Source organism: Schistocerca cancellata, chromosome 1 (genome assembly GCF_023864275.1).
Source record: "Schistocerca cancellata isolate TAMUIC-IGC-003103 chromosome 1, iqSchCanc2.1, whole genome shotgun sequence".
Lineage (NCBI taxonomy): Eukaryota > Metazoa > Arthropoda > Insecta > Orthoptera > Acrididae > Schistocerca > Schistocerca cancellata.
The window spans coordinates 1,108,662,299-1,108,683,925 of record NC_064626.1 but is presented as its reverse complement, the minus strand read 5'-3'; the positions used below and the strand labels follow the sequence as shown (position 1 = coordinate 1,108,683,925).

General features: G+C 40.5%; 1 protein-coding gene across 1 annotated transcript in view; it reads left to right on the top strand.

The window, feature by feature from the left end:
- Positions 1 to 296: 296 nt before the first annotated feature.
- LOC126092047 (transferrin) overlaps positions 297 to 21,627 on the top strand; it is a 173,379-nt gene continuing 152,048 nt past the window's right edge. The window contains exon 1 of the mRNA XM_049907456.1: positions 297 to 420. Coding sequence (XP_049763413.1) covers positions 354 to 420 — 67 coding nt within the window. The 5' untranslated portion in view covers positions 297 to 353. The remainder of the gene's footprint in view (positions 421 to 21,627) is intronic.

The following is a 21,627-nucleotide window of genomic DNA, read 5'->3' as shown; positions in this document are numbered from 1 at the left end:
TGAAGATTAGATGGGTAGGTCACATAAGTAATGAGGAGGTATTGAATAGGATTGGGGAGAAGAGGAGTTTGTGGCACAACTTGACTAGAAGAAGGGATCGGTACTCGTGGACATGACAACTGATCTGTAGAACAATTTGGAATCCAGAACTTATGGGATTTCTCGGAAGCTGCACCCAGAGTGCAAGTGGGTAAACTGCTCTGGCGGTGCCAGGCGGTGGCTGACCTCGGTTGCTGGCCACGCAGATTTGGGACCACTCTGCGTGGAGTTTTTGCGCAGCCACGAGAGCGCGCTGCCGTCTGCGAGGCAGCGCTAGCGGACAGCGTTCAGTCGCGCTGCGGCCGTCGGTGGAGATGGAGGTCCTGCTGAAGTTGTTGCTGCCGCCGCTGCTGGTCGCCGCGCTGGTCCACGCCGATGTCTGTAAGTTTTGTCGTCTGCGCCGACACAAGGTCTCCTTTCGTGCTCTGTTACTGCAGCGACTAGTGCAAAAGTGATACGTTTCTTGACGAGAGGCGGTGCTGCTGTGCCGAAAACTGCAAGCAAGTCAGCGGAAGACATTGTAGATCAAGTCGGTTTACCTTCCAGTCTCGTCGATCCACATTGCAGTTGGCTAACTCCGTATCAGTATCTTCGTCCACCACAACATCCCCATGAATACTGATGAAGAACAAGGCTTACATACTGTAGAGGAAAAACTCTGACGTTTTAACTTTGATGTTTCCCATGCGCAAGAAATCAGTTATCGATCGAAGTGTCTGTAGCCACTCCTCCCGTCCAAGGGAAAATATCAAACAAAATCTTTACAGTACATGCACAATGAAGTGATGAGATTTTACGATTTTGGCCGCTGAACGGAATGCCGGTTCTACCAGAGATCTGGAGATTAATTCTCGACGACTTGTCTTCTCTCCTTTTTTCTTCAGACGCTTAATGCAGCTTTTCTCTCTGTTTAGGTGCATTCGTCAGCACGCTAGTGTGTGCTCTGTTGAAACTAGGAGGAAGCAATTAAATGGTACATCATATTGTTAAATACAACTTTTTATTTGGCTTGGGTTTATTCAATCATCTGCCAGCAGCTTCGCACAAATACATCATGTATGCGGAAAATTCACAATATAAATAGTTTGAACAACGATTTTACATTATTTTGCAATTTCTATGTTTATTCAACACTCATAGCTAAGGAATCTTAACATCAATTGAGGAGCGCCGGAACAAAACCCGATATATCCACTTTGGCTGTATTCGCGTGTTTGAGCTGTAGGGGGGAGATACGGGAGTAATACATGCTGCCAAAAAATAATTTTCAGCACAACGCGACATCAAGTTTTTTATGGTGTTTTTCTTCTTTTTATAGCTTGTGGAGCCATTTAGAGATCACTATTTGTTACTGTATTAACAGCAAATGCGGATTTATCGGTTTTTGTTCCGGCGCTCCTCAAGTCTATACAACATGGAATATAAAAAAGAAACTTAACAGAGAGTGGGAAGCATACACCTGAAAATTAGAGTATTTATGCGACCACCCATGATTGCCACCTATCCCGGTTTCATAGGAACGCCCCTACTTTCCTTTAATTGCCCCGTGCCCATGCGTGAGTATGACGGGAAACTTCGAGGGCTCTACTTTTTTCGTTTGCTTCTGCAGTTTTACTTTTTTATATCATATTATGTAATATTTAATTACATATTATTAATTTTATCATCTTATTCCCATCACCCAAAGCCAATATATGTAAAATACATGAGAGAGAAGCAAAGCTATGGGTATAAAGTAAATTGTTTCGCCGCCTCGTTTTCATAATCATCTTGAAGTATGAGTTGTATTTATGGAGTGGCTAAGTGAAGGAGTACTGACATGTTTCTTACTTAAAACGCTGGGTAGATTAAGTGGAAACAAAAACATCAGTAGCAGTGAATTTTGGTGACAGTTATGACAGAACGAAAACCGAAAAAAGTGAAGAGAAAGTGCTCATTTCGCAATGAAAGGTTAAAGGATAAACATTTCAAAAGTTGATAAGCTAAAGTTGATCATGAAGGGATGGAAGGTGTACAGCGTGTCCTATCTTTTCGATAAAAACTTAGGATTGGGGTCGTGAGATAGCATTTGCCAAGAGAGGAACTTAAATTTTCGCGTGCATCAACTTCCAAAAGTAAATCGAGTGCAAATTTTTTTAGTGTAAGACATTCTTTTATGGATAGTGAAGTTTCAGCAGCCGAACATTTAAATATTTTAAGTTTCAAGTATGGTATTCGAAGTTTAGTTTTGGGGTGAGGATAAAAACGCGAACGTTAGTAAGAACTGCGCATTTAACATGATAAGTGATACCTTTTGTTTAAAGTGTCCCGACATTTTATTTTCCAAAGGTGACAACCCTAAGAACACTAAATTCCATACACACGCGTTTCAGTGTCGCATAAAACAAAAAAGGATTCGTATATTTTAGGAAATTCATGACATAATAAAACAGAAAATTTCAGAAGATTTTGCAGTAATCCGTTTCGCTGTGGTTCGAAGAAACTAAAGGGAAACAGCAAGTGATGGCATCGCCTACTTTCTTCCGAAAGTCGCAGAAAGGATTCTCCTTGATGCCTACGCAATATAAGTGGAAAAGATTTCAACTGTGGTTGGTACTCATTCGTATCAAGATTGTTGTCAGCTCCCTGCTCGCCTGAAATTTTCGAAACCGGGAGGGGTGCTTCTAATTACTGGTCGGATCGCAGCTTAGTACTGACATTTAGAACAGACTGAAAGCCCCCAAGCCTCTGCCCATTCTTCCACCGCCAGTTTCCGCCTCCAGAAGTTAAAGAAGCTTCATATTTGAAAACGGAAGAAATCGTGCAATGTTGTCAGCCAAAAATATGCTATTTCCTCTACGAGCATACTCAGATTCCGCTGCAATATCATATATAATTTATGATATAGCCCGCACATATATTACTGACGATATATAGGCTAAATAAAGAGCTTAAACTGTAAACAAACCTAGTTAGGCCATCTGACAGTCAGCAACACCAAGGGCGACAGTGATGAACTTGAAGACTGTGTGTCATTCACAAGGTCGCTGTTAAAACAACATTTGTAGTTCGATGCAACAGCAGCTACCCTTTATAAGGGATTTGAATTTGCGAAGGTATATGGAATTCATTCGCAATGGGGTTTATTATCTTTATTTGAAACGTATCAATGTTTCTTACAATTCCAGTGAAAGATGTGAGCCTGTAAGTACAGCAATATTTTGGTCACCTTGTGGTCACTGACTTCAATTCTAGCCCATTCTGGAATATCTTGCTGAACACATTAATGTTATAAAAAGCTAAATTGTTAAACATCTCACTTTTTGAGGAAAGGTGCTTTGATACAGTTGACTGTCGGATCCTCTACTCTCTGGATACAGATCCTGTACAGAGCCTTTCAATGACTGAAACATCGCATTTAACCGATTAATTAGTGGCAGCACGTAGTTCAAAAAATGGAGCTAAGCCTTTCCCGTAGGGATTTTGAAGTTCAGAAAAGAACGTTCAATTGCTGCAGTAAACGAGTAACACTGTTCGAAAGTGGCAACCGTCTTGTTTTACTGGTACTTAATATTTTTAAGAGTGTATGAATTTCTGAAATCCCACTAACACACTCTTGGCGTCTGGAAGAGAGAGAGAAATAGCTACAAACATTCTGTATCACAGCTTCCACATAGCTAGAGATATCTTGTTAAATAGCTACGGCAACTAAATGCGCTGAATGGCAAAAACAACTGGTCAAATGGAACAGGTCTCGAATGATTCACTTTTATCTAATATAACATTGGCATTATCAGCGCAAAACCCAACAATATTGTCATCAGGTAACTCAAACGTCACTGTTCAATTTTTGGAAATTTTGTACCGACCCCTAGCGTTACCTTCGAGTGCACATATGGGAATTAGACCAAGTAGTTGTGTTTCGACTTCATAATTGTCTATATATCTTGTCAATAAAACATTTACCTCATACTGATGATATCTGAAATGTCACCTATAAGGATGGAAAATGCGTTGTTTCTCAGATCTTAACTCATCCTTATTATTTTCGTAGGGTACAGTCTTAACGAAGCTTGTGCACTTTGTGCGACTGTTATTGTTTTTGCAATTGTTGAATCCTTAAAATTGAGTTTGGCTATCGCTACAACACGTCGCAATGAATTGCAACTGACATTATGAGCCGCAGCCAACGATCTTATTCTTGTATTAGCACTGTAGTGTCTTTTTGTACTTTCTCTAACTTAAATGTCTGAAAGCAAAAGAGACAGAATACAGCGAGCCCCTACTATATCGACGTAAATGATATTAATGTGTTCTGTATTCTTTTGTAAATTCTCATACTGCAGTTTGTCACTCTAGCTGTAAAGCTCAGATTCATAAAATACAACTATAGTAGCAGTAATATTCACTGCCATTCTGTAACTGGTACGAATTTAAAAGAAAAAAAGTTCTCCTTCGTGAGAAATACTTCTTATACGGAGGAGAAGATAAAGTGTCTAACGGCCCGTCCACTAGGAAGTCATTAGAGACGGAGGATAGAGAAGGAAAACGATCGTGCCGTTTAGAAGGAACCATCCCGACGTTTGGCTTAACCGATTTAGAGAAATCACGGAAAACCTAAATCAGGATGGCCAGACGTGGGTTTCACGTTCGTCTTTTGTCTCTGGTTTCCGATGTGGTTTTTTGTCACTTCGCGTAGCTCCTAGCACTCGTAATACACACTTTACATTTCCTTTTCATGTTCCATCACTAACTGGCCCTTACCACTTTTAGAAATGCCTTCAATTAACCACTTTGCAGAGAATAATTGTTTTTTTCGATTTTTGCTCTTCTCGTAAAAGTTCACGCCAATATTCCCTTTCCTTCTTTAGTGTTGAACAGCCAACTTTAGCACTCATTGTTAGTAGTCTCATAGTTACTGTATCGAAATTACACACATCCGATTCACACGACTTGTAATGAACTGAATAATAATATATCGTTATCGCTTCGTGGGTGAATTGGCGCTTTAACTTACAGTTCCGATTATTATTGTAGGCGGCATCCTACGGTGTATGTGTTATCTTAAATATTATCGTCTCAGATGTCATGAAATCATTCATATCCGAAACAATATGAAAGTGTGCAGATTAAACTGTATGTTTACAGTACACATTAAATTTGTATTAGTCTGTAGTTTACAAATTTTTTAAAATTAACGTAATAATGAATTAAATATTTTTTGAAGTTTGGAATGGAAATTTGCGGTGGGTTTTACATTCACCGAAAGGAAGTTAAATTACGCTGTATTTTTATCATTTTAGAATTCTGCTGCTGCCCCAGGGAGGTCAAAAAATACCGCTACACGTCGTGGGAATAGCGCTACGGTTGGCAGTATTAAGCAAGAAACAATAGCCATAGATATCAAGCGCGGCATTGGAATGTTTGACCCTGAGCTCCATATCGATTCGCAATGGACTCAACCTGAACGGGTGGGAGCGTCACCCTCAAATAGAGAGGGTATATACACCACACGCTACTCGAACACAACACCACTATGTCCGGCCTACTACTGATAGAGGATCATGGTTATTGGTGATATATGACCCCTTATGCCCCTTCCGGTCTGTATCTAAAATTGTATTTTGCTATATCCCACCTTTGTTCCGAGTTAATCCATACTAAACTTGGCCTTCATTGAACCTTGCCATATCCCTGAGTAATGCATCATTTTATATGTAAAGTTTGCTGCTCTTTTCAAATCTTAAATCAAGTATTAGGATTCCTGTTTTTAAAAAATCTCTTTCGTCTCCAAATCACCTTGAAAACCACGTTCAAAGTCACGGCCTTTACCAGCAATGAGCCACTCTCCTTGCCACTTACAACTTGTAGATAAAACATTTTGCTGCTATCTCGTCTCTATCTCGAGTAATTCCCCATCACGGATCAAAATGGTCCACCCTACATATTCGTTCTGGATATAGTTTGGGTGACCTTTCTTAGCTGCCTCACGCGGCACAAGGATCTTAATGACCCATCGGTAGATACCTCTCCGTGGCTAAATCGGAATCCAGAGTCGACTCTCAATGTCTGAAATTGTTTTGGTGCACTTTCCGAAAGAATTTGAGGTCTACCGCGCTATATGAATCACACCTGAGCAGTAGCAAGCCAGCCGGATAGCCGAGTTGCTCGTCCCAGCCATATGAGTTCCCCGTGTGTCGCAAATGCCAAAAGGTGACTGTTTGTGTCCTTGGCGTGATAAACACCCGTCCGGCAGACGGAAAGGCGCTGACTTTACTGCTTTGAGGGTCAGAGTGCTAGCGTGTTGATGCCAGCGGGAACCCCACGACCAGATGCTGCAGAGCACTCGCTTTCACCACTGCTCCGTGTGGTGTTTGCGCTCTTTCTCGGACACTTTCTATCTCCGCAACAGTTACATACACCACACGATCGCAGACGTCAAAACTGTTATCCGGCTGAACATTCCACTCTGAAAATATTTTCGCTCGTCCGCTGGTTGAATATGTAGGTGCGAGGTGATGACTCCTTTCTTTTGACATAGCGCTGTAGAAAGCTGAAACAGCGACATAAGTTTCGATAATCTGTGCAGTAAACCAGTCTCAGGACTGAAGACCACAACAACAACAACAACAACAACAACAACAACATAACAGACTGACAAGTAGCAAATGAGGCTTTAAATCCAATCTAAAAGCATTTATCCTAGTCAATTCTTGCCATTCCACAGGTTAATTTTTTTTTTAGGCATTGGTAGCCTGAGAAAAAGAAATAAAAATACTAGTTTTATTAACTGCAGTTACATGCGCAGGACTGAAAAAATATGTTCATTAATGTTAACATTAATCACATACATATAACCCGTAAACTGATTCGTTCCGTATCATTTCGATAAAAGAATGGTTCAAGTGATCTATGGGACATGTAACTGACAGGTGAGATCATACTAGGAGTATCTCTTGTGTCCTGTTTGTTTAAATTAAATTTGAGATAAGTGTCTGGCTCTTAATATCCCACTGTCGGCAGTTATTTTAACCCAATACAGGATTTCATTCAGTTTCTCCTTGCTAGATATGCTATGCTTCCTTAGATGCAAACTTGGGAAGCGTACACGAGTTCCTACAATAAGTACGAGGTAGCTACAGACCTTGTGCTTCGCTACTTTTTACTGCCGGAAGTAGGAAGTTTCTGCACTTTCCAAAGAGTTCAACATTTCTTGAAAGTAGTTTTGAAGTCCCTTTTTGTAGCAAAATAATACACGCTGTCATCTGTGAAATCTAGTTTTCACTAAAATAAAGGTTCCCATGCACCTCCATTAATGGCTCTGAGCACTATGGGACTTAACATCTGAGGTCATCAGTCCCCTAGAACTTAGAACTACTTAAACCTAACTTAACCTAAGGACATCACACACATCCATGCCCGAGGCATGATTCTAACCTGCGACCGTAGCAGCAGCGCGGTTCCGGACTAAAGCGCCTAGAATCACTCGGCCACAGCGGCCGACCATTACTTAACGTGCCGATCCTCTATGGGCTGTTGGTTGTTCACTTGATAATTTTGCATATGTGCATCACCTGTACAAGGAGGCCATCGGATGAGAGTTCCCTAAACTTATGAGCCAAAAGATTCCACAGATTGTACTGGAACGACAGCAGTATGTATTTAACTGCAACCAAAGTGTGCGCCATCCGATTGAAACACACACAATATAAAAAAAAAGTGAAAGGAGTAGACAATGCTCGAAATACGTCATTGTTTAAGGAAGTATTTCAACCATTCCATTATCAATACGATCGCACAGTTCCTTGGTCTACAAAGGACATGAGATTCTTTTCATTCTACATAGAACTATGCCGGCTCATTTACCTTCAACTACTTAACAGCCTGTAGGAGCCTATATCTCTCACTAAACACACATTGCTGAGACGTTCCTGTTTCCTTTTTGTGCTATTGACAATTTAACCCTTTTCCAATCTTCCTCAGTATTTCACAGGGAATTTTAAATGTTTATCTGTATGCTCACTTCTCAGAGGCGTTCACACTTCGTGGCCTCGAGGCACGAAAATTGGGTCAAGTTTAGAACTTTCTATTTCATACAAGGATTCTTTTTAATAAAATGAGGATTTTACCAATTTATTACACTTACGTTCGTGTATGAAAAGAGTTTATCGTACAACAAACTAGAAACGGTGACTTCAACCCTTGTCAGAGGACGTTCCTCATGGCGCGTCCTGGTTTGTGCGAAGCGTTGTACAGAGTCCTGGCTATTTCTGAAACCGTTAAAAATAGAAAAGTCTTAAATTAGAATGAATGTGGGGTGCCGTCATGATAAAAATACCTCGAACAAAAATAATGGCCGCTATTTGAAAAACATGTCAAATTCTTAGCATGTTTTCCTAAGTTCAAATGTGTAAAAGAATATGTAAAATTAGGACAACAAAAAGTCCTCCATCGAGGCCCCCTAAATTTAATTATCTTTCATTTTGAAAAACATCAAAGGAAATGGTTAATCCATCAAAGCTCTAGAGCACTTCGCGCGCTGAAAAATGTTTCGACGGAAACGTGTTTGAAGTTTGGAATAACAAAATAAACATTACGTCAAAATATACGATTAATCTGTAATCCCAGGACCATAGAAAAAGACTTCCTCAGTCATGGTCTGCTTCTGAATTTGGTTCTATATTTTTCAGTCCGAGTACTTTCACTAAACTGAGATATTCCTTACTGCATGGCGGAGACGCGCTTCCTGTCAGATAACTCCGTGAAGTTAATACTGCTCGTCTCTACGACGATTCCTAACACGTACGTGGTCTCCAGAATAGATTAATAGCCTTCGATGAATATACCTGTAGCTATATCTGCTGCTATTTGAATAGTCTTTGCCCCAAATGGAGATGTCTCTGTACTATTTACCAAGCGCACGCTTTAAAGCTCTTATTATAATTTTTCGTATTGGCAACGGAGCATCTTGTAAACAAATCTTCATTAGACAGAAATTTGTATACTGGTTGAATATTTTCTCGAACTAATTTATCGAGCGCGTACAACAATCTATATTTCGGTCGGCGCACGGTTCCATTCAACACGGTGTAACATCTAAAATACCTTCACAATTAAAAAATTCTTTTACGGGTATAATCATCGATGTAAATTATGTAATAAAAAATCCACTTTTCAATGGTCTCCACAGGAACCTTCCCTTAATTTTAGTTAAATTGTACTAGTACAAGTTAAGGCTGGCCTTTGGGTACGTAACTTGGTCAACATTCTCAACAACATCGTTCAGAGATAGTTTGGCCTTAAATTTTTGCCTTCCGTTTACAACGGCAAATTTGGTTGTATCTGTATTGATCTGTAAAACATAAGATTTACTAATTATTACAGTTAATAAGTTAGTTAGTTACATGTTCCACGAATCATTTTCCACGATAGATCGTAATGATTGGGAACGAGTCGTTTTAATTCACATTGCAAATTTATTTGTACAAACGGTTACATTCTGAACATTCCTAAGGTTTTTCACAAAAAGAAAAAGATACATACACACGTGAGTTAGTATTCCTAGCCTCCAGCTGTTACACATTACAATAATAGAAATTATTCTACGGAATGGAAGGAGTTGTCAAGGAGAAGCTTTCTCAGCTTGTTATCAAATTTTACTTTGCTCTTTCTAAGACTTTTATATCACTGGGTAAGTGAACAAAAATTTTTGTTGCAGCCCTGTGCACCCTTTTTTGTGCTAAAAACAATTTTAATGAGGAGTAATGAATGTTATTTATCCTCCTGGTATTGTAATTATGTACCTCATTGTACCTTTCGAACTGTTGTGGATTATTTACAACAAACTTCATGGGAATAAAAATACTGTGAAGTAGTAGTCAGAATACCCAACTTCTTAAACAGATGCCCACAAGACGATCTTGGGTGAGCACCACCTATTATGCTTACATCACATTTTTGCGCAATGAAGACTTTCCTTCTAAAAGACAAGTTATCCAAGAACATTAATCCATATGGCACTATTGAATGAAAATATGCAAAATACGTCAACTTACTGATTTGTTCGTGGAGGTATGTACCGTCTATGCAACTAAATGAAGTTAGTATGTTTATTGCCATACGCGTTTCGCTTCTTTTATTTGGGAAGCATCATCAGTGGCCTGAAATAATTTTTTTTTATACATACAATAAACGTATTATGTTATAGATATAATATGCTACTGTATTACATTTTGTCGTGTTTTTCTCATGCTCTTTAGGTTAGAAGCAACTTTTGTGGCACAAGTTCCGTATTGTGAACGTATCGTTCGGCGTTAAGCTTTCCAGTGCTGTTAACCAGCACATGTGTGTGATCCTGGCCAGAACTCGGCCAGCTGGAGTATGAAGATTAACATGTGTTAACAGCGCTGTAAATCGTAACCAACACCGAACGATACTTTCACAATACGTAACTTGTGCTACAACAGTTGCTTCTAACCTAAAAAGCAAGAGAAAAACACGACAAAATGGAATATAGCAACATATTATATCTATCACACAATACGTTTATTGTATGTATAAGGAAGAAACATGAATTTCATGCCACTGATGATGCTTCCCAAATGGAAGAAGCGAAACGCGTGTGGCAATAAACATACTGCCTTCATTTAGTTGCATAGACGGTACATACCTTCAGGAATTTAGAGCAACTAAGGGAAAGGCGGAAAACAGATGATAAAAAAATTACTGATGTCTCTCCCCGAGATTTGCAACGCTTCTAAGTGCAAACATATCTGTGTTTTAGGAGTTTCAAAATGTGTTGTTTTTCATATTTAAATTCTCATCAATATGAACCCCTAAGAATTTTGAATTTTCCACTCTATTTATTATTTCATCACTATATGTTACACTTATCATTGATGTAGTACCTCTACATGTGCAGGACTGAATATGCTGTCTTTTTAAAATTGAGGGTGAGACCATTCGCAGAAAACCAGTTAGTTATACTCTTAAGAACTTTGTTTGCCATTTCTTCTGTTTCTGTACGCATGCTTTGACTGATTACAATACTAGTGTCACCTGCAAAAAGAACTAATTCTGCTTGTTGTATATCAGACGGAAGATGGTTTACATATATGAGGTACAGAGGTCAATTTAGCTAGGAGAATACTGTGATTCACACAGTAAAATTCCGTAGAGGGGTCGCAGAAAATACCAACCGGCGCTATTTTATTATTTAATGCTTGTAAAATCTGGTGAGTAAACGTTAAAGATATTCTCAGTAGAGCAACCCGTTTGAAACCCAAACTAAGATTTTCTAAGGTGAGATATTATTCTAGACTACATTGTCTTCTCAAAAAATTTGGAGAATGATGTCAGCAGTGAAACAGCTTGGTATTTAATGGCGTCTCTCTTACCACCTTTCTCAAAGACGGCTTTAACAATAGCATATGCTTTGAGTTAGTGAGGCATTACGTATTTCAGATACGGCTGGGCTTATAACATGGGAACAAAATTTTAGTACTCTGTTAGAAACACCATCAAAACCAGACAGAATGTATAAGTTTCTTAAATTTCAGAAGACGAAGTTGAATTTTATGAAAGTTACATTTTCAACATACTTCTGTGATTTTGCTCATGAACTGTTTGTCCCTGTGCTTTACACTACTTTCATGGCACCATGAATCCTGCAGGGCTGTCTATAAATCCGTAAGAGTACGAGGTGGTGGAGATTTCTTCTAAACACCACGTTTCAAGGCATCCCACATATGCTCAATAATATTCATGTCTGGGAGTATGGTGGCCAGTGGAAGTGTTTAAACACAGAACAGCGTTCCTGGAGCCACTCTGTAGCAATTCTGGACGTGTGGGGTGTCGCATTGTCCTGCTGGAATTGTCCAAGTCCGTCTGAATGCGCGATGGACATAAGTGGATGCAGGTGAACAGACACGATGCTTACGTACGTGTGTTACCTGTCGCAGTCGTATCTAGACGTATCAGGGGTTCCATATTACTCCAACTGCACACGCCCCACACCATTACAGAGCTTCCACCAGCTTGAAGAGTCCTCTGCTGACGTGCAAGGATCCATGGATTCCTGAGGTTGTCTCCACACCCGCACACGTCCATCCACTCGATACAATTTGAAACGAGACTCGTCCGACCAGGCAACACGTTTCCAGTCACCAACAGTCCAACGTCGGTATCGACGGGCCCAGAGGAGGCGTAAAGATTAGTGTCGTGCACACGAGTGGGCCTTCGGCTCCGAAAGCTCATATCGATTATGTTTCTTTGAATGGTTCGCACGCTGACACTTGTTGATGGCTCAGCATTGAAATCTGCAGCAATTTGCGGAAGGGTTGCGCTTCTGTCACGTTGAACGATTCTCATCAGTCGTCGTTGGTTCCGTTGTCGCAGGATATTTTTTCCGGCCGTAGCGATGTGGGAGATTTGATGTTTTACCGGACTCCTGATATTCACAGTACACTCGTGAAACAGTCGTACGGGGAAATCCCCACTTCATCGCTACCTCGGAGATGCTGCGTCCCATCGCTCGTTCGCCGACTATAAAACCACGTTCAATCTCTCCTAAATCTTGATAACTGCCATTGTAGCAGCAGTTACCGATCTACCAACTGCGCCAGACACTTGTTGTCTTAAATAGGCGTTGCCGACTGCACCGCCGTATTGCGCCTGTTTTCATCTCTCTATATTTGAATACGCATGCCTATACCAGTTTCTTTGGCGTTTCAGTGTATATTCACATAAGGCAACTTGTTGAGGATAATTTACACATTTACCTGTTTGCACCTGGCGTAACACTAACAACGAAAACAAAAATAGCTGTGCGCAGATATGTGGCAGCAACCCAGACACATTTTGTTTATTTATACATGACGCCGTATAAAATACAGCGTATTTCAAAATGAATATTGGGGTTTTAAGGCTTTGTAGCGTTTATTGTGTTCTACTTAATATACATTAAATGAAAGAGCAACTAAAACAGTTTTGTTTGTATACCTATGCGCCTGCACGTACACTATTTCCTGTTTCTTCCATTAAAAATAGGGTTACCATCTGTCCCGATATATCGGCAGCGTTGGCGTTATGGACCTTCTTGTCCCGATATACCGAAAAGACCCAATTTCGTCCCGATTTTGCAAAACACCGTTACGAGCTTGGCTCAAGTACTGAAATAACGCCATCTGTTAGCGCAACATACAAATGCATTCTCGGTTAGTTTTATATATGGCAAATAAGTTTATGTTGACAAGGTCGTCTCATAGATGACGTTGCATGTTGCGTATCCTGTTCGACAATGTAAGAACCTTCTAGATCTAACGCTATCATTCGAGAAAATACCAGACTTTTTCATATTCTTCACAATACTATATCAAGAGCTGCTGGAGCCTTAATTGCCGACGTTGAAATAATCATCAAGAAAATATTTAATTATTTTTCAATATACACAGTAAGAACAGAGAAGCTGAAAGAGTTCTTTTTATGCGTTGATGTCATCATCAGACTCTTCTGTCTCTCTCAAAAACAAGATGGCATTGTCGTTAATGCTCGCAGTTGAGAGAATTCTTAAGCTCTGTATTCCATTAAAACATATTTTTGACGCCGAAGACAGGTCACCTAAAATATTTTCAAATTTTTTCAGTATTCCAATCAGTGAAATTTACTTCATGTTTCTGCAGTCAAACGTGTCTCTGTTTGAAAAAATACAAGGGTAAGTCAATTATTATCCTCAAAGTAGTTATAAAATTTTATTGTAATCAGTAATCAAGAACATAATTTTTCGATATAGTCTCCATGTGTTTCAACGCACTTGGTCCATCGTTGTACAAGCTTCCTGATGCCCACATAAAATAAGGTTCTCGGTTGAGCTGCGAGCCAGGAATGCACCGATTCTTTCACTACTTCGTCCGAGGCAAATCGACGGCCCTTTAAAGACTGTTTGAGTGGACCAAACAAGTGATAGTCAGAAGGGGAAAGATCGGGTCTATATGGAGGATGACCCAGTACTTCAAATTTGAGTTTCTGGAGCCTTTCAGCGGTGTGGGCAGCAGTATGCGGACGGGCATTGTCGTGCAACAACGCAACACCTTTTGACAGCAATCCTCGGCGTTTGCTTCGAATTGCAGGCTTCAGCCTGGCAGTAAGCATCTCACTGTACTGTACACTGTTTATTGTTGTGCCCCTTTCCCCATAACTTTCCAGTACTGAACCTTGTGCGTCCCAAGAACCCGTAAACATCAGTTTTCCTGCGGACGGTTGGGTCTTGAACCTTGAACTTTTTCTTGCCCGGCGAATTTGGATGTTTCCTTTCCATAGTCTGCCGTTTACTCTCCGGCTCGTAATGATGGATCCATGTTTCGTCACCAGTAATGATCCTGTTGTCCCCTTCGTTACCATAGCGCTCCTAACGTATTTTGCTGATGTCCAAGCGCTTTTGATTATGCAACTGTGTGAGTCGTTTTGGGATCCATCTTGGATAAACTTCATGAAACCCAAGTCTGTTGTGAATGATTTCGTAGGCAGAACCGTGACTAATTGGCAGACGATGTGCCACTTCGTCAATACTTAATCGTCTGTCGAAGAGAATCATTTCACGTGAACGCTCAATGGTTTCTTCATTTGTGGCGGTACACGGTCGTCCGGCTCCTTCATCGTGTGTAACACTTGTGCGACCATTTCGGAATTTTACAATCCATTCGTAGATACACTGTTGTGGCAAAATACTGTTCCCGTACTCTACCGAAAGTCTTCAATGAATTTTGGCCCCTGATACGCCTTCCAATCACAGAAAACGGATCACTGAAGGCTGCCCCTCTTTGGTGCAAACAGACAGCGGAGCAGCCATGATTTACAGCACGGCAGCGATAACGAAACTGACCTAGCAGCTTGAAAATTGCAAAGATATAACAACAAATAAACAAAGCATGCGTCATCAACGTAAAACGATTGTACTACCAAAATAAACAAAAATATAGCTAAATTGCGGATAATAAGTGACTTACCCTCGTATATAAAAAGCGTGGAGAAGAATAACGTACGGATAACTGAAATAAGCAGTAAATAAGAAATATATTAATCGACATTCAAAGGTGTCTGGATGAAAGGACCAAGATGAATTTGAACAAATTAAAGACTGAGAACCCTAAACAAGAAATAATTAATTTGATTTCGAAATTTGAGGAAGAGACAAAGGCTTTCTATACCATAGCAGTTTATTACTTACAGAAATGGGCTATTTCTTTTAATAAATGTCAAATAGGCTATTTGATTGGATGACGATGTCTGAAACCCAAGATTTGGTAATGATTGAAAACGCTGTTATATACCTGACGAAAAATGGAATGAAGATTTCAGACAACTGTTTTCGGGAATATAAGTATCTGAAGAACTTTTTAGAAACTAAGTGTGACTCGGAAGAACAGAAGTTTAAACACTCCTTGGAAGAAAGGTGGAGTTACTTTCTTAAGGAAACCGACAATCCTGAAGGGACATGCCAATTGCTAAAATTATCGGAGTATTTGTTTTCTATTCCCGCACACGAAGCTACTGCGGAAAGAGTATTTTCGCTGATGTTGGCTCAGTGGACTGATGAAACAAATCGACTGCTGCCAGATACTGTGGAATCAATCTTAAAGTGCCAGGTTAACTACAAGCTGATTTGCAGATTTGCAAGGAGTTTTATAAATATGTGAAAGGGACAGAGACTTGCTGAAAAGGGGTTAAATCTTCCGAAAAATATGCTGTACCAACTACTTTTGCAGCAACAAGTTCCATGTAAATGTGTTGTAAATAAAAAGTAATTAAATACATTTTTTACTTCGTTTCTACACCCCCATCTCAGAGCGTACCGACAAGGTCCCAACTGATATGGCAACCGTAATTAGCAAGCAGCAGTAGCAAAGATGGCGACTAGTCAAAGAAAACTTTAAGTGTTTTACAGTTTGCAAGGACTGAATCTGTTGTTTCAGTGCAACGTGCATTCCGTATTAAGTTCCACAGTAATCCCCAGGTGATGATAACATCTGTAGATGGTATCACCAGATTGAAAACACCAGCTGTCTTTGCAAAGGGAAGAACACTGTACGACCAAGAGTGACTGATGAACGTGTTGAAGTATGATAGTCTTTCACGCGTAGCCCCAATAACTCAGTTCAGAAGGCTACTCGTGAATTAGCAGTTCCAGTGACGTCTGCGTAGAAACATTTAAGGAGATGCTTACAAGTACGCCCTTATCGTTTGCAACTGTCAAGAGCTCTAAATCCTACAGACTACAGTTTACGTGCCAACTTTGCAAATGAAATTTTGCTGCATGACGATGAATTTTTTTTTGTGGATAGTGTTGTCTTCAGTGACGAATAGCCATTTCATGTAAGTGGAAATGTGAACTCACATAATGTGCACATCTGGGGACCAGCAAATCCCTACAAGATGGTAATGTTGCAACGAGACTTCCCTAAATTACATGTTTTTTGTGGCATATCCCACCAGAAAATTTATGGGTCTTTCTTTATCGGCGAAGCAACTTTAACTGATTTTCTTACCTTGATGCTATGTAACCACGGATCTTTCCTCAATCGGAAGAAGCTGAACCAGGTAACATTACTTGGCGCAAGATGCAGCGCCGCCTCACTGGCATTAACTCTGTACGCGACTGGTTAAGGGGCTCCGGAACGCCCTATACTTGCAATGTTCAAATAACGCTTATAAATTACATCTTTCCTCACAAAGTATTTGAGGTAGGAAGTTGAACTTTTTACAGATTATTTATTGGAATATGGGCTACAACTTAACACAGGGATTTTACAAAATTTTAGTTCAGTTATTAAAAATGATTTTTTCAATTGTAATGAAAATTCACAACATTTTTTTGCAATTTTTTATTTATATATTCAAAAATATACAGTTTTTTGGAAAAAGGCTGTGTTAAATTATGCAGAAGGTACTGTGTAACATTTACTGAAAGTTTGAAACAAATATGTTTGGAAGATCCTTAGAAAACATGTAATTAGTACGAGAAAATAAAAGTTTTGGGAATCGAGCGACAAAGATTGGATTAACTTTTTAGTGCATTCCAGGTCCATAGGATGGATTATCTTCATCCTCTGCAAACTCCTCCTCCAGTTTCCTCTTGTTCCTCCTCCTGTTTACTCTTGCTTGTATTTCTAGACTCTTTACAGCCCTGTCTGCAGCCCGAAGGCGTTCCTTGTCTAAAGCAAGCATCGCTCGTACCATGTTAGAACCTATCTTCATTCCCATATTTCTCAATACCTTGCACCTTACAATGTTGCCATCATTGAAAGTCTCAACAGCAACTTTACTTTTACTCATTATTATACTTCAACAAAACAGAGACTCAAGAAACAGAATTATTTACGAATATTTTCGAGATAACGACAGAGTAAGTAAACATGAAACAATCGACAATCACACCAGCGATATATATTGAACCATCACAGGTTAGCCACAACACATACTTTACCTCACATCACTAAAATGTACCTGATGAACACGGACGTTAATAATAACACCATTTGACAGCAGTTTAACAGCGCCACAGTGGGTCACGCCCATGTAGAACACATTTCAAAAAAAAAAAAATTAAAAATAGTTGTAGTCTTCGGAATTGAATAAATTATATATCTATTAAAAGGTAATAGTCTGCAGATTCAGAAAACGCAAAAAAGTAAAAATTGAACTTTTCATGATTTTGAGCCTTTCCGGAGCCCCTTAAACGACGTTGCACCCGACCGCTGGGGACCGGATGATAGCTTCTTTTGCACGGTCCGCACATTCACCCTATCTGACGACTTGCGATTTTGAGCTTTGGGCGTTCATAAAGGATCATATGTATGTGCCTTCGCTACCAGTTGATCTGCAGGGTGACAATTATTGAACTAGATAAAATAAAATCGTCATAACTTCTGAATGGTTTGCATTAGGACGTTCAAACTGCACGACTGGCCGCGGGACATGATGGGAATTAATTTGCGCATGCGTGGTTTAGTTTAGCGACAAAGCTCACTTTCATTTGGATGGGTTCGTCAGTAAGCAAAACTGGCGCATTTGGGAGACTGAATCCGCATTTCGCGATCAACAAGTCTCTTCACCTTCGTCGCGTGACTGTGTGGTGTGCAATGTCCAGTCACGGAATAATCGGTGTGATATTCCTTGATTGCACGGTGACTACCGAACGGTACGTAAAGGTTTTGGAAGATGATTTCATCCCCATTATCCAATGTGGCCCTGATTTCAACAAGCTGTGGTTCATGCAAGACGGAGCTCGACCCCATCGAAGCAGGAGAGCGTTTGATGTCATGGAGCAGCACTCTGCGGAGCGATTTCTGGCTCTGGGGTATCCAGACGCCACTGGCAAAAGCCTCGATTGGCCTCTATATTATCAGGATCTGAACACATGCGACTCCTTGTGGGACTATATTAAAGACAAGGTGTACAGCAATAACCGCAAAACCATTGCTGAGCTCAAAACAGCCATTCAGAAGATTATCGACAGCATCGAGCGCGGAATTAACCGAGCGGTCTAGGGCGCTGCAGTCATGGACTGTGCGGGTGGTCCACATCTACATCTACATCCATATTCCGCAAGCCACCTGACGGTGTGTGGCAGAGGGTACCTTGAGTACCTCTATCGGTTCTCCCTTCTATTCCAGTCTCGTATTGTTCGTGGAAAGAAGGCGGACGTTCGAGTCCTCCCTCGGGCATGGGTTTATGTGTTTGTCCTTAGGATAATTTAGGTTAAGTAGTGTGTAAGCTTAGGGACAGATGACCTTAGCAGTTAAGTCTCATAAGAGTTAACGCACATTTGAACGTTTTGACAGCATTGATTTTCCGACACTTCAGAGTGTCATGCAGAATTTCGCTATTCGTCCACGCCACATCATCGCTAATGATGGCAGCCATATCGAACACCTCGTAACCTAAACCCGAATATCTATAGTAACGTTTACATGTTGAATAAAGTGTGTGCACGCCGCAGTTTGTAACTAATTTGCGTTTTTTTTTCATGTAGTTCAATATGTCACCCTGTAACCGACTTAAGAAACAGGATCGAAGCAGTTGCTGCAACGATTACTCAAGACACACTGATCAAGTTTTGGGAAGAACTCGCCTATCGACTCGATGTGTGCCGTGTGACAAATGGTGCTCACACTGAACACTTGTGAGCAAAACTGTGTGATGTGTTGTTTATAATTGTAGGTTGAATGTAATACATGCTACAAAGCCTTAAAACCCCGGTATTCATTTTGAAACACATTAGGAAACTCAATTATGGATGGTTGATTTAAGTTTGTATTTTAGACTAGACCCCATTATCATTTGTTATGCGTAACTGCACTACAGACAAACACACTATGCAGCCTGTTGGTATGATCATGCGATCTTTCTCAAAGTCCGAAAAGAGTCGGTAAGCTGCGCATGCACGTTGTCTTGTGATCTTCACTTGAAAAGTTTCAGTTGCGTTAGAATAGTATAGTACTCAATAGTAATCAGGTAATCGCAGCATTCGTCATCTGTACGAATGACTTCTTTCTTTGCCGAAAATAGACTTTCATAAGAAAGAAATTTTAAGGCATGGAAATAGGTACTGTAGTATGTGATAGCGTTCGGTAAATATTTTCGTAGTTATCAGTTTATATTTCACTCCGTGCGTTATCGTATGGGACGACAGTTGTCGTCGGTTGGGATGGCAAAATGTAGTGGGCTGAAAGTACCGTGTCTGTAGTCATTTCCATCAGACCTTCGTTGCCTCCAGCCTCGGCTGTTTCCTACACGGCCCTTCCATCTGCGCCGTAAATTCAGTGTGCAACCTTGTTAGCTAGTGCGGAGAATAGCAAGCGTTTCCGCTCTGTTGCGTGCACGCTAGCAAGCAGGGAGCAGCAGCTGCCGCTTCGCGCGCGCCCTTCCTACGCGACGCTTGGATTCGCGCTACGCAGCCCAGCCGGCAGATGTGTGTGTGTGATACGATGCGGGCCGGCGCGGCGCGACCGGTCGGCCTTGGCGCAGGCCAAGAGTGGGTCCGTTCCCAGGAAACGGAGCCACCGACCTGCTGAGACAGCGTGACGTCACCAGCCCAAACGCTCGCCTTTGCCGTTTCTGTGCTGCGTAATCGCCACCGCCAAGTAAAGCGTGCTTTCTCAACCCTTAACTGCTCTAGTGGGGTCACGGAGAATCCCAGACGATAGAATACAATACATAGTACGTGAACGGAACAACAGATGGCACCTGTGTTCTCGGTAATCCTCAGTGAAGTGCTGTCTTTAACGCGGAGTGTTGAATGCGGTGTTTCCAGTATTATTGTGTGAGATAAAGGAAAAGAGGTCTCAGAATACCCCACCAGAGCATTAACGTAAGTTGTTTTTGACTATCTCAATTACTGTTTTACGCGACTGAAATCTTAGAGTACTTCGAAAACAGCACACTTTCCATGATCAACGTTCATTGTTAAGGTTATGTGAGTATGAATGCATTATTTTTCAGAATGGCATCATCGAAGTCATTAACAGATGACGAGTTGGAAAGAATAGTGAATGATCCTGCGTTTTTGCAATCTGCTGAGGAAACCACAGCAGACTAGAGTATTAGTGTATGAGCATTTCACTAGAGTAGTTAAGGGTTAAAGCTCCCATCCTTCGTGCCATACAGTGGACGTCGCAGTAGGACATGATACAGATGGTCTGCTTGACCATATCAGTGTCTGGTACGCCCAGTTGAGATGGTTGCGAGCCAGACAAGTTACGCCACTACCACACTCTTTTGTCCAGTTCATCGGCTTCTCAGAAAGACTGCCCCACACATTACAGATGAATTCTATAGTCTCATCATACATGTATACAGGGATTGGGTCCAAAAGAAACCAGTAAGGTTTTTAAATTTAAGGAAGTATTAGACACACAGTTTAAAAACAAAGCATACTACTCAGTTGAAGAATATCTTGGAAGTATTTTGGAAGGAATGTAAAAACAATGAAATAATGTAACTATCATTGGCTATGGTTCAAATGGCTCTGAGCACTATGGGACTCAACTGCTGTGGTCATAAGTCCCCTAGAACTTAGAACTACTTAAACCTAACTAACCCAAGGACATCACACACACATCCATGTCCGAGGCAGGATTTGAACCTGCGACCGTAGCGGTCGTGCGGTTCCAGACTGTAGCGCCTTTAACCGCTCGGCCACTCCGGCCGGCTGTAACTATCATTAACTAAATGTGTAAAACTGTATAATTAATTCCTCAGTGTGAAAAATATAATGATTATTGCTGAAATCTTCTAATTAGTAAGAAGTTTATGTATTTGCGTGTATATGTAAAATGATGATCTGCGTAAAATGTAAAAATTACTAACTATTAAAAAGATGTATGTGCAGGATGATTATAATTGAAGTTAAACTTTCAAACCGCTGTAGAAATAACTCAACTGGTCAGAATGATATCAAATTGCAACGAAATATTATCGGAGAAGGGGGGAAAACGTATGGCAGAAAAAAAATAAATAGTTACATAATGGAGCAATAGATGGCGCTGTAGGTATAATTTAATAGTGGTCGAATACAAATGACTAATGAATCATACAACAATCCTAAGGTGTACG